At 35.1% G+C, this 12,530-nt stretch overlaps 3 protein-coding genes across 3 annotated transcripts; 2 read left to right on the top strand and 1 right to left on the bottom strand.

Annotated features, from left to right (window-relative positions):
* Positions 1–120: 120 nt before the first annotated feature.
* LOC147555194 (uncharacterized) lies at positions 121–2,085 on the top strand. Its single transcript, XM_086663667.1, has 3 exons — positions 121–989; positions 1,116–1,305; positions 1,397–2,085. The coding sequence occupies exons 1-3, from the start codon at positions 579–581 to the stop codon at positions 1,948–1,950; spliced, it is 1,155 nt and encodes a 384-aa protein (XP_086519793.1). The 5' UTR covers positions 121–578; the 3' UTR covers positions 1,951–2,085.
* Positions 2,086–5,970: 3,885 nt separating this feature from the next.
* Positions 5,971–7,178, top strand: LOC147555193 (Ubiquitin-conjugating enzyme/RWD-like protein). The gene has a single exon (XM_086661754.1). The coding sequence runs from the start codon at positions 6,071–6,073 to the stop codon at positions 7,043–7,045; it is 975 nt and encodes a 324-aa protein (XP_086517880.1). The 5' UTR covers positions 5,971–6,070; the 3' UTR covers positions 7,046–7,178.
* A 259-nt stretch (positions 7,179–7,437) lies between these two features.
* Positions 7,438–9,949, bottom strand: LOC147555192 (GDP-mannose 3,5-epimerase 1-like). The gene is made up of 6 exons (XM_086661753.1): positions 9,743–9,949; positions 8,847–9,254; positions 8,651–8,744; positions 8,278–8,540; positions 7,976–8,183; positions 7,438–7,868 (listed from the first exon to the last, which is right to left on the bottom strand). Exons 1-6 carry the CDS (start codon positions 9,865–9,867, stop codon positions 7,713–7,715), a joined length of 1,254 nt encoding a protein of 417 aa, XP_086517879.1. The 5' UTR covers positions 9,868–9,949; the 3' UTR covers positions 7,438–7,712.
* Positions 9,950–12,530: the final 2,581 nt, after the last annotated feature.

Raw genomic sequence — 12,530 nt, 5'->3', positions numbered from 1 at the left:
AAAAAAACGTCGGGATTTAGTTTATCCAGTCCACGTAAGCAAATGACATGGCATAAACTAATCCTAGTCATCAAACCAAACTTTCTCTTCAACTTCTTTCCCCCTTTTAAACCCCCCCCCAAACTCCTCTAGTTCCCATTTATTTCCTCAACCTCAAAACGCCAAACTCATCACTTCCTCTTTTAATGGAAGATCAAACCCAAATTCGCCGGAAAATTATGATTATCGGAGACGATATGATTGTTCCGGCAATTCTTCATCTTCTTCTTCTTTAATCTCTCTCTCTCCAACTGTAATAACTCTCTTCATCTGATCGGTCACGTTTATGACGAAATTTTGAAAATGTTCTAGTTTTGATCTTCTTTCTTCTTTGTTTTTGATCGGTTTAGTGTTAAATCGGAAGCCAAATTATGAAGATCTTTAGTTCAAGTTCAGTAATTTTGCGTTTTCTTCTTTAGTAGTTTGAAGTTTATTATTAGGTAAACCTAAAAAAAAGGAAAATTGAACATGATGATGATGAGTGTGTTTGGTGAGATTATTAGGTTTTGGTTCTGAGAGTGTGATTTTGTTAAAAAAGGATGCCATTTCAGATGAAGATTCAACCTGTAAATTCTTCACCAGAAGAAAGTTCACTGAGAAAAGATCCAGTTAAAGCAGTAGTGAAATCTAGGTTTAAGAGGCTTATTGAAAAGCAATTACCTTGTGTTTTGAGGATTTCATCACCTGAGATACCAGCGGTTGAGGAATTACAGAATTATAATGGCGATTTTGAACCGAGTTCAGTTTGCTTGGCGAATATGGTTAAGAACTTCATTGAAGACACAAATAATGATAAACATTTAGTTGTTTCATCAAAGTGTGGTCGTAATCGTTGTAATTGCTTTAGTCGGAGTAGTAGTAATGATAGTTCCGATGATGAATTTCACTTATCCGGTTGTTCAAATGACTCAATCACTACATTTTCTGGTGAAGCTTGTGAAAATCTCAAGGTAAAAAAAAACTTACTAAATTTATTATCTTTTTCGATATTTTGATCATTCGTTTAGTTTTTTGAACAGATCGTGAAATTTTACTGAAAAATCCCCAAATTTCTCTCTGTTTTTTTTTTGGTACAGAGTTTAGTTCCTTGCCCTAGCTTAGTAGAACGAAACCTCTTAGCTGATACTGCTAAAATAGTAGATATGAACAAATCTTGTAAACGAAAAGCTGATTGCCGGAAAATTGTCTCCGATGGACTTTTAGCTCTTGGTTATGACGTCGCCATTTGTAAATCCCGATGGGAGAAATGTTCTTCATATCCTGCCGGTACTATTTCTTTCCTTTTCTCTCTCTCTCTCTCTCTCTCTCTCTAGATTTGAAGCGATTAGGTTTTTGATTTGATCGAATTTGTTTACAGGAGAATATGAATACGTCGATGTGATTGTTGAAAACGAAAGACTACTAGTTGATGTTGATTTCAGATCAGAATTCGAAATTGCTAGACCAACTGGAAATTACAAATCTGTTCTTCAATCTTTACCGTCAATCTTCGTCGGAAAATCTGATCGTCTTCAACAAATAATTAGAATTGTATCAGAATCAGCTAAACAAAGCTTGAAGAAGAAGGAACTTCATTTCCCGCCATGGAGAAAATCAGAGTATATGATCGCTAAATGGCTTTCACCTCACACCAGATCATCATCATCATCAACAACAACAATTACTCCTACCATCGATCAAACGACAAATCCAACAGAAGAAGAAACTAAAATTGATAACAAAATCACGAATCAAATTCAAAAGTCAGAAAGTTTAAATTTTTCCGGCGAATTTGAACTTCTTTTCCCGGAGAAGACGATTGAATCATCATCATCTATAGACGGAAGTTCCGATGGAGGAAAAATTTCATTACCTATGAAATCGAAGAGTTCTCAGGGAGGACTAACATCCGTATTAGAAGAGAAACCCTAGAAGAAAAAAAAAAGAGAAAATTTTGTTCCTTTTTCTTTTGTTCTTGAATAATTTTTTTGTTTCCAAGAATCAAGTTTTCTTAGTATAAAATATATATTGAAGAGTATTAATGAAAATCCATCATCTAGTTAATTAGTTCCTGCTGAATAACTGAATCAAAAACCCTAATTTCATAGAAAGTTCATTAAAAGTGTGGTTTGATTTTTTCCAATTTTTTGCACATGAAGAAGGATCAGTATATTGTTCCTCAATGGGAAACAATATTGGGCGTGGATTTCTTTCTTTCTCTCTCTAGAAAACAATAGTTTTAGAGAGAGAGATGACGGCAGGTCTCGTGGCATCTCAAACGCTGTGTTTCTCCATCCAAAAACCAGAAACCACTCACTTATTAAAAAACCGCTTTTCTATTTATGGTTTTCTGATCGTAACCGTGAAAACTGTGATATGCCATAGTAATGATTAGATTCTCTCATACTCTTTTATTTGAGAGAGAGAGAAAGTGTTCAGTGGGGGGGGGGGGGGGTGAAGAAAGAAATAAATAATAAGTGTCGACATTACCCTTTAAAGTACATATTATTTACTAAAAGGTTGTGTGTGTAGGTAAATCCGTAAAACTGAAACTGATGGTGGTGGTTTGGATTTCTGATACAAATAAATGGCATTTTCTCTATAGTTGTTGAGCTACTGAAACTCATATTGTGTTTAGAGAGAGAAAGCGAGAAAAATCTAAAGGACCCACAAACTTATAGTCCTATGCTACTGCACCTGCTTTATTACAAATGAGAAAAATTATCATGGGGATTATGGCCCCACTTCTAGACTCCATTATAACTTTTGTTTTTAGTCTTCACTTTAGGACAATCCAAATATTAAATATTGGGTGGGAAAATCTTACATGTTGTTAGATTAAATGTGTAGTGAAAATTTCGAGTTTTTTTAGCTTGCACGGCCTCTTACTCTCCATAATCTTTAGATGTTTTCCAAACCCCACCAGCTCTCGTTCTCTTCGAGATGGAAAAAAATCGTCACTAAACTGATATTGTCGACGACTCTGTATGATAAAATTGATCGTCCTGCATTCCTCGTACTACTGATGGCCAACAAACAACCATCTCTTCCTACTACCACCCCCACCTTCATTTTCTTCTCTCGTTCTCTTTCCTTAAACTCGTGAATGAGAGAGAGAGAGAAAAAGATGAAAAAGTGAGAGACAAAGAAAGAAGGATAGAAGTTGTAGTGGTGGTCGGTCGGTGGTACTAGCGGGGGTGTAAGAAGGAAATGAATTTTTTGGTGAAGGTCTTCGACAAACATGTAAGATTTTTCCACCTAAAATCCAAAAATGCCAGAGATTACTTAAAATGCATAGGAAAAACAGCTAAAAATTTTCCACCCAAAATTTTAAAATGTTACCAAATTCTGTAGGGTACTCCTAGCAGCGGCCTTAAGCCCTTAATGTATAATTTGTTGGGTTTTCTTTTCTTTCCAGATGGGCATCTCTTTTCAATGTGAATCTCGAGGAGCTTAATTTGTTTTTTTCCTTTGAGTTGTTAGAATGGATGTATTCGTAAATGGGTATTTAAGACTGACAGAATTTGATTGTTAATGGAAAAAGGAAACATCATCGTAAATGGCTAAGTAGTGGTATTTATATTTGCTACTTCAAATAGATATAGTGAATTTGTAGTAGTTTTACATTTAATAACTCCAAGTACATAAATCTTTATCATTCTTATCAAGATATCTCTCTTTTTATGATGTTTTAATTCAATCTAGTTTATCCAATTTTCTAGAATTTCATGTAGTATATTTTAGCACAAAACGATTAAGAACCATAGACGAATTAGATAGTATATAATGTAGTGAGAGAACGACTATAGTATGAGCACAAAATATTGAATTGTCTATTATATGACGCAACAATATAATCAACAGGTGTAACCGGGTCAATTCCATGGCAAATGTAACATTCTAGAAACTTTTCTACGCGTATACAATAGGGAGAGGAAAAAAAGTCAAAGTTTTATGGATTAGAGAGAAAAATGATGTTAATAACGCTCTTACAACACGTAAATATAATAATATATGGTGTTAGAGCTACGTACGTGATATATACGTGTTTGTTGTATTGGAGTGTCACGAAACGTAAGACAATGACATCCCTTGTCCTTGAGGTCGTTATCAAATCTTATTATCACAGAAAACCTGGCTAATCTTGCTAACTATTCCAATCCAACGATTGATAAAAATCTTAATCCAATTAATATTTTAAAATATATGTTGATAAACGTAGCAATATGGATACTTTTTTCTTGTACGGTAGGTTAATGCGTCAAAATAATAAATTGTGACGTGAGATTATACTGAGTTGTTATCTTGTATTCTAATATATTTAGAACCATATGACTTAATTCCCAGAATGACAGTAGCATATGTGATTTCAGTTTCAATTCAACAGGCGCGTAAAATATCTAATCTTCCATCCTAAAATAAATAAAAAGGTAACTGTTTAGTTCTAGAACAATGGAACATAATAATTTTTTCTAAACACAAAATTACTTTTTGAGGTAGAAAATTTCTTTATACGTGCCTACAGTATTAAAATAACAACCCGATTAACACGGTTGAAGTTCATCTCATTAAAAAAGGTTCATGTCTTGTAGAGTACACTCTCAAGTACCAGTATTCTTTTTATTAATAACTAATTTTAATTCTTTACTAAGCCATATTAGCATAAACCATAATAAAAAATTGGACAAAGAGTAACCCTAAAGTTTGGGGTAAAAGAAGCCTAACCTGTAATAGAATTATGAATTTTCAAATCTTAGGAGATTTTTTTAAGGGGAAACCCTACAAAGTTTGAAATGGAGGATGCAATAAAAAAAGAGAAAAGTATTTTCGAAAAACATAAAATAAAATTAAAGCTGATTTTTTAGTTTTTTATTACAATTTTAAAAGTTAAATATAATTAGGTGTTTGCTTTGTTAGGTAAAAGCCAGACTTTTATGTTTTAGATTAAGAAAAGGGTACCCTTAAAATAACATAGAAATTAAAATTAACTAAAAATCATCCCTTAAAGAGGGTACCCTAAAATCTTATTGCTTTCTTACCATCACAAGCAACCTATATACTTCTAAGTTCTGCCCATTTGATTGGAAGTTTAGAAAGACAACTCTTCTAATAAAAAAAAGTACTTATCACGAACAAAGAGTCACACACACTTTTCAATTTAAAAAATAAGTTGCTTATGTTAGAAAGTTTTAAAGAAATTATAATTTCACCGCCGTTTAACTTAACAAGTAGGTTTAATATTTTAAGAAATCAAAAGATATAAATTTTGTTTTTACTCGAACTCTGAAAATTCCTTATTCTCCATTTAGATTCTTGGAGTTATTAGTTGAACGTGGAATCGAGAAAGGAATATACCGTATAAAATGATAGCACCAAGAATTATGTTAAAGATATGTGCAACTTCCACAACTATGAAAATAGTTTTTTTGTTTAGTTTAGTTCTTCAGTTGAGTTTATGAGTTTCCACACTTCAATATAATTTGACGAGGAGATGAGTTCAAATTTTTTTTTTGGATATTGTCTATGATAGTTATTACAAAGAGATTGATACATCAATAATAATACTTCACTTCCATGAGATTAAACTCGGGACTTCCATATTGCGGAGGAGATGCACTACCAATTGGGCTACTAGTTGTTGGCCGGAATTGAATTCAAGTTGCTTAATCATGAACGTCAAATTATAGTCTTCTAGGTGACCTAACTATAAACTAGTGTTAGAGAATATGAATAAAGACAGTAAGACACACATATATTCCAAAATAACTAGAAAAAAGGGTAATGAAGATCATAAATTCTTTCATGGTTTAATTTGAGAATTGGGCAACCAATCTTTGTTTAATAGATTTTCAAAGACTAACATGGTTTCTATTCATTGGTTCTGAAATAGAAGTTGATCTGCGAAATGGAACTAACTCCTAACTACCAAGAACTTGGAACATTTTCCTCTATTTCTCAAATCCATCTAGTTAGATCAAAACATTTTAAATATCGATAGATCTAAACCCATAATTTGAAAACCCAAATCAATAGTTTTCTTTTGTACCCATTAATGGCACCTACTAGTTTAGTTTCGATCAAATTTATCAATTCATCCTTGTCTTGTACAAGCCCTCTTACACAATCCTATAAAGAATCAAAACAGAGAAGAATAATTCGAAAACATCTCATCTCCTTAGTGAAAGAGTTCGAGTCGTTTGTTCCTTCAATTGATAGCTTCACCTATAACAATGGCGCGACTGTTAACCTTTTGAATGTGGATGGGTTTCTTCATGTATCGTCTTCGACACCTTCGATTCCACTAACTATTTGGATTGATCAAAACTATCCACACTCACCGCCTTTAGTGTTTCTTTCAACGATTTCTCATTACCATCCTTATATTGATTCTACTGGTTTTATTACCTCTCCTTACCTTACAACTTGGGCATATCCTCGATCGAATCTCCTAGATCTCGTATGTAATTTCGTTCATCTCTTCTCTCACCACCACCCTTTCTTCTCCTCTACTTCGTCTTCAATGTTAACTACTTCAACTCACTTGTCAAGAATGGAAGCTATTGACTGTCTTGTGGCAAAGCTTCATGTTGATGTGGTAAACATAGAGTCGAAAGTGGAACAAGATATAGAGGTATTGACAAGATTACAAGCTGAACTTGTTGATCGATCCGATATTTTAACTTCAATAATGCTAGGAATTGAGTACGAAAAATCAAGCTTGGAGAAAAGGGTAAGAGACATGACAGAAGAAACAGATGTTTTGATGAACTGGATGCGAGTTCATGATCCTAACGAAATGAGAGAATCAATGTTTGAGGCAGAAGAGGAAGCCTCAGGTGAGATATTAGACAATATAGCAGCAGAGGAGGCGATAGAAGATGTGGTTTACGCGTTAGACAAGGCAATGGCCGAAGGAGTGATCTCTCTTGGTGACTATCTTAAGCAGGTTAGAATCTTGTCAAGAGAGCAATTCTTCTGCAAGGCAAAACTTGTTCACTTAAGGAGCTCAGATCTAGTCCAATACTAATGTAGTGTTAAGTTTTTCTTTCACTAGTCAAATCTGAAATCTGACTCGGCTGAATTGACTCAAGACAGATTTCATAATGTTTTTTGTCTGCCTCGTGGTTTCTGACTTATCCGAAAGGCTCGTAACTCGTTTGGCTTGATATTGCGTCCATTTGGTTCAGACAATTCAGATGCAAACGAGTCAGACGATTTCAATTCAGAGAACGAGAAAAAAGAAATCACCACCACTGGAATCATGGTTCTTTATTGTGAATATGTAATCTTTTCTAGTTAGTCTCATCTAGTTTCAACGAGAAGAATTCGAAGCTTGTTCTTTTGAGCAATCACTGAGTTAGCATCAAAATCGTAATATGTTCTATTTTATACTTTAGAGAGAAGGAAAAGAAAGGCAAAGGCGGGAACATTAATACATTGACACTAGAATAAATGAAAGATACATTACTTGGAATTTATGTTATTCGACAATAGAAGCTCAATAAAAGCTTGAGCTATGCACAACACTGATAAGAACAATCGTTGTTCTAAACCGAAAATGAAACAGGAAACTCACAAACTGATTTGCAATCCGAGTTATTGTTTCACACTGAATCCTTCTCTAATATAGAGCTAAGGGAAATTTGGCTGCTCAGATTACATATAAATAATAACGCTTTCCAAACCATTTAGCTTCATTCCTTGCCATCAGCCGCACGGAGAGATCCGAGTTGAACAGGTGCCTGAGTTCCCACAACTTTCGATGATCCATAAATTGAAAGATCGATTCCTTGGGTTTTCTCTTTCTCAATTTGTTCCTTGATCCAGAAATATGTGAACCTTAGCCCATCCTATAAAAGTTGAAACAGAAAGGGTTAAAGAATGCCAATTGCCAAAGATCGGTAAATTTATTCGAAGGCACGTTTAATGAGTAAAGCTAATTTTGCTAGTAATATACCTTGAGTTTCATGGTTGGAGCCCAACCGAGCTTCTCCTTGATGAGTGTGTTGTCTGAGTTTCGACCTCTCACACCCTCTGGTCCAGGAATGTGATGGATTGGAAGATTCTTGTTCTCGAAGCCGAGGACAATCTCAGCCATCTCGTTCATGCTAACCATCTCGTCACTTCCAATATTAACTGGCTCACGGAAGTCCGACTTTGTCAATCTGTGCACAAGAAGTTGAATTAGAGACAGTTCATGAATAAGAGGAAATAGCGGCATTTTGGAACATTAAAGCGCGAGAATGGTCAATCTATTACCTAAGGACTCCTTCGACACATTCGTCTATGAAGGTGAAGGAACGAGTTTGAAGTCCATCTCCCCACATTTCAAACTTATCGGTAGAAGTCTGTGCCTTTCTACAGAAAGCAGCTGGGGCCTTCTCTCTCCCACCTTTCCATGTACCGAATGGGCCATAGATGTTGTGGAACCGTCCAATACGGCACTCAATCCCGAAATCCTTAGTATAGTGCTTGCACAACTCCTCAGTTGCTAGCTTCTCTAGACCATAAGCGTCTTGAGGCTACAACAAAAACGATAAACCCACATGAGGGTTTGTATTTATCTTTATGTTTCTTTCTTTGTTTCTTGACGGGTTAGTCTAGGGAGTTGGTTGGTTATCTAAGAACATACCTCAGCTGGCCAAGCATCAGCTTCCTTCAAGCTAACATTAGTCTCCAACTGTTTGAATTCAGGGTAGATACAAGCACTAGAAGCATAGAAGAACCTGGAAAATCACAATAAATAAGTAAAGATTGTGATCCATTCGGCAACTCTCAAAGTCAATTTGGCACTTAAACTCAATCACCAAAAGAGTAAGATGACAAACCTTTTGACACCATTAATCCTACCAGCCTCGAGCATGTTGAAGCTAATCATGGTGTTGTTATACATAATAACAGAATGGTTTGATTGAATGAAACCCATTCCTCCCATATCTGCAGCAAGATTGAAAACATGATCGACCCCGGAAGTGACCTTCAAACAGTTATCCATAACCCTAAGATCAACAAGGTGGAACTCGTGACAGAACATATCTTCGGTCATGTGTTCGTTCTTCTTCCAGTCCGAAGCAATAATGTAGTGACCTTCACTCTTCAAACGACGAGCAATGTGGGAAGCAATGAACCCTCCGGCTCCGGTGATCGAAATCCTAAGCTTTTCGGATGGCCAGTAAGGCTCCCTTACCAATTCAGCATAAGTGTACTCACCATAACCAGCTCCATTAGTCGCCATTCTGCGAAAATATGCAATTTCAATTTCAGAACTCCATTTGGGATAAAAACCTAAATTACATCATTATGTTCTATTCTAACTCAGTCTCTCCGAATTCATAATAAAATAGAACAAATACAAAAATATGAAATTCATTGAATACCCAAATTTCAATAAACAAGATTTTAATCCTTGAAAACAAATCAAGGGTTTAATTTAAATAAACAATTAAAATATAACATCACTAAATTTCCTTAACTAGTGGAAATTAAACCAAAATAAACATTAAAAAAAAACAGAGCATTAATAAATTAAACAGTCATAAGTACTTCAAATCATGAAATAAACCACAACCCATATCTCAAAATCAAACTAATTACAGATCAAACCCATAAAATAAAGAGTACCTGAGATATCAAAAAACAATCACATAAGAAAATGAAAAACAGAGTATCACTAACAACCCCACAAATGAAATGAAACCCAAGAAAAAGGGGGTAAGAACCTTACCTGAGAATCCTGGAGTTTGGGTCTAGAAGGAATTGAAGAAGAAGATGATAAGAGAAGGTTTTGGGGTATCCAAGGAACACGATTCTATTTATAGATTCAAGACTGTCAAAAATGCCCATTTTCATCCCTTTCTAATTGAAAAAGGTTTTCCAATTTCAGATTGTTCTAGTGATGACAGATCCACCATAGTAATCCTATCCCCTCGTTATTATCCGTTCGATTCGATATTTTCGAGTTTCACGTAAGCAGATCTGAAGTGAGGTAAGTCGTTGACCCAAAATTCAAGTGGGTTAACAAAACTGTAGTAACGACGTAGATGATTAAGAATTAAAATTTGGTGTTTCTTGACCTACTTTATAATTAGGTCAACAAAAACGGAATATTCTTGTCCTAGTATTTTGTAATTTCACGTGGGCTAGTGAAGGCCGCCAATAGGTGGGGACCACAATGACAGTAGGATTGAATTCTAGTGGTCCCACAAAAAGAAGGAAAAGAGCATGCCCTTTGAAAGTACACATTTTATTTTGACATAATTCGTGTTTAGTCCCAAGATGTGACCAACTCATTTTCTAGTCCTCTAACTGCCAATATTATTTTCTTTCCAAATTATCCTCTCCTTTTCTTAATCATTCTCATGTCTGTTCTATAATTCTCTCCATGCCCAACATGGATCAAACTAACGTCTAGTTTGTCGAGAAAAATAAAATGAATTGTTTTGAGATTCTGGCTAGTCACATTGTTTTGAGGTTTTGGTAATCAATTGGAGGCAGTTTTTTGGAAATCAATTGAAGTCGGTCGGTGAAGCTAAATTGGTTTCTAAATTGGATTCAAATTGGCTTCAATTGTCGGCTTATAATAATATATAAATAGGGGATCCAATCACCACAAACATTAACCAACACAAGCAACAACAACTCTTCTTTAGAGAGAGCTAAAGAGAGAGCAAGTGAGAGAGAAATTTGTTCATAGTTTTGAGCGGTGTTCTCGGTCGTCGAAGATTTAGTATAGAAGGTTAATTTTCTATACGGTACCATCTTGGGACGAACTTGCGGGTTGTGTGAGTCGTCTTCATCTATCCTTCAATAAAGATTTCTTGTTCGCCCGAGGACGTAGGCTTTAAAGCCGAACCTCGTTAAATTCTGTTCGCATATTTGATTTTGGCTTAGCTTTTAGATTAATCTTCATAATCGGATCAATTTCTAGGATAGGTTCGATAGCTTCCGCGACTTTCAGTTCTAACACACATGATATAATTATTCGTTTTATAAACTTCAGTTTTACTTTGCGGTCTTGTTTTTCAGAATTTTTTTCATCATTGCAGCAACAAGTTGATTGATAAGTTATCATTGATAAATCGTCAGTCGTTTGGTTTGATGACTTATTTTTTCGTTTGTTCTAACTTTTTGCTAGCTATGTTCAAGGAGGCTCGGTTCTGTTTCTTCATCTATTGCGAAATGGAGGCATCAACGTATTCAGTTCTTTTTGCTCATTTTCTCGAAGTTCTTTTTTTGTCCATTCTCAAATGCCGGAAAGGATGTCAACCGTAAAAGACACAAATATGTAATAAAAAACTGATCAACAAGTTATGTGTTTTTTAATTTCTATAATATTAGAATAGAATGTGCCTTATTCTCAAACAAATGCATCATAATGTGATAGCTTATTTCCAAATACACAATTCAGTCCCAATCAGAGATGATGGGCCTCTGATTGGGAGGGCCATATTGTTTATGGATTCCATAACTCCTGCCACACATTATATGCCTGTTGGCTGCAGAGTTCTATTACACTTTGGTTTATACAGTTATATGTCTCCAAAAGCCAAATTAACTTTAACCACATAACAACAAACAAACACATCCTATTGCAATAAAGTCTTCCAAAAATCAACATGTTTCAACATTTGGGAGTAAGTGTAATCATAATGACAACACGGAGGATTGAACGATTGGTACGTGAGATCAGGGCTATGTGTCGCACCATGAAGGATTGTTCCATCACCCATGTTTATCGCGAAATAAACCAAACAGCTGACCATCTATCGATAATAAAACCGGACTCGAGATATGTGGAACTAGAACCGAATACATTACCGCTTGAACCAGAAAAGATTGTGAAGGAAGATAAGCAGGGAACAATAAGAGTTAGACATAAGTGAATTTTGAGGTTGTTTAGAGAATTTTTTAAGAGTTTGATGATTCTTTCATTTGTTGAATTTGAAGTTCAGTTTCATTAGTTTGTTTGATTCTTTTATAGTTCCTCTTTGTACAGGGTAGGGTCCCTTCAAACCGCTGACAAATTCAAATAAAAAAAATAATGACAACATTGTTAGTAGTGGCCGAGGGGACGTGTCGGTTCGGAAACGGACCAACACGACTTGTTTATAAAGCAAAATAACACGATACGAAACAACTCGTGTTGTGTCGTGTTGAGCCACCTTGAGTCAACTGGGTCGTGTCAGGTCTAAGATTATAAGTCTCAAGATACATCAATTACGTTAGCTAAAAACGACAATACGACCTGCCACGACCATACTAACCCGTAAGAAAGTTATTCAGTTTGTGAAAAAATACCACCCACTTTTTATAATTAATAAGAAAATTATTAGTTAAACAAAGTATTTCATTTGAAATAGTAACCAAATTTTCCTTGGTAGGTATTAGTAATCTACACTCTTGACCAAATGCTCCCTTGAAGTTTGTTTTCATAATTATTTAGTTTTCAGGTTCTCACCTTTATTCTTCTTTGATGTGGTACAAATCATTGCCAGAAATGCCACGGTGAGAAT

Source organism: Eschscholzia californica, unplaced genomic scaffold (assembly GCF_041429995.1).
Source record: "Eschscholzia californica isolate CP2 unplaced genomic scaffold, dmEscCali1.0.p SCAF_2, whole genome shotgun sequence".
NCBI lineage: Eukaryota > Viridiplantae > Streptophyta > Magnoliopsida > Ranunculales > Papaveraceae > Eschscholzia > Eschscholzia californica.
This window is presented reverse-complemented; position numbering and strand designations above follow the sequence as displayed.

What these genes read in the sequence shown, in the direction of transcription:
- LOC147555194 (XM_086663667.1), top strand. Translation starts at nt 579, where the DNA reads ATGCCATTTCAGATGAAGATTCAACCTGTAAATTCTTCACCAGAAGAA. An exon ending in AAGCTTGTGAAAATCTCAAG is followed by an intron (nt 990 to 1,115) that starts GTAAAAAAAAAC and finishes TTTTTGGTACAG; the next exon opens with AGTTTAGTTCCTTGCCCTAG. An exon ending in ATGTTCTTCATATCCTGCCG is followed by an intron (nt 1,306 to 1,396) that starts GTACTATTTCTT and finishes ATTTGTTTACAG; the next exon opens with GAGAATATGAATACGTCGAT.
- LOC147555193 (XM_086661754.1), top strand. Translation starts at nt 6,071, where the DNA reads ATGGCACCTACTAGTTTAGTTTCGATCAAATTTATCAATTCATCCTTG.
- LOC147555192 (XM_086661753.1), bottom strand. Translation starts at nt 9,867, where the DNA reads ATGAAAATGGGCATTTTTGACAGTCTTGAATCTATAAATAGAATCGTG. An exon ending in CTGATGCTTGGCCAGCTGAG is followed by an intron (nt 8,541 to 8,650) that starts GTATGTTCTTAG and finishes TTTTTGTTGTAG; the next exon opens with CCTCAAGACGCTTATGGTCT. An exon ending in CTCCAACCATGAAACTCAAG is followed by an intron (nt 7,869 to 7,975) that starts GTATATTACTAG and finishes CAACTTTTATAG; the next exon opens with GATGGGCTAAGGTTCACATA.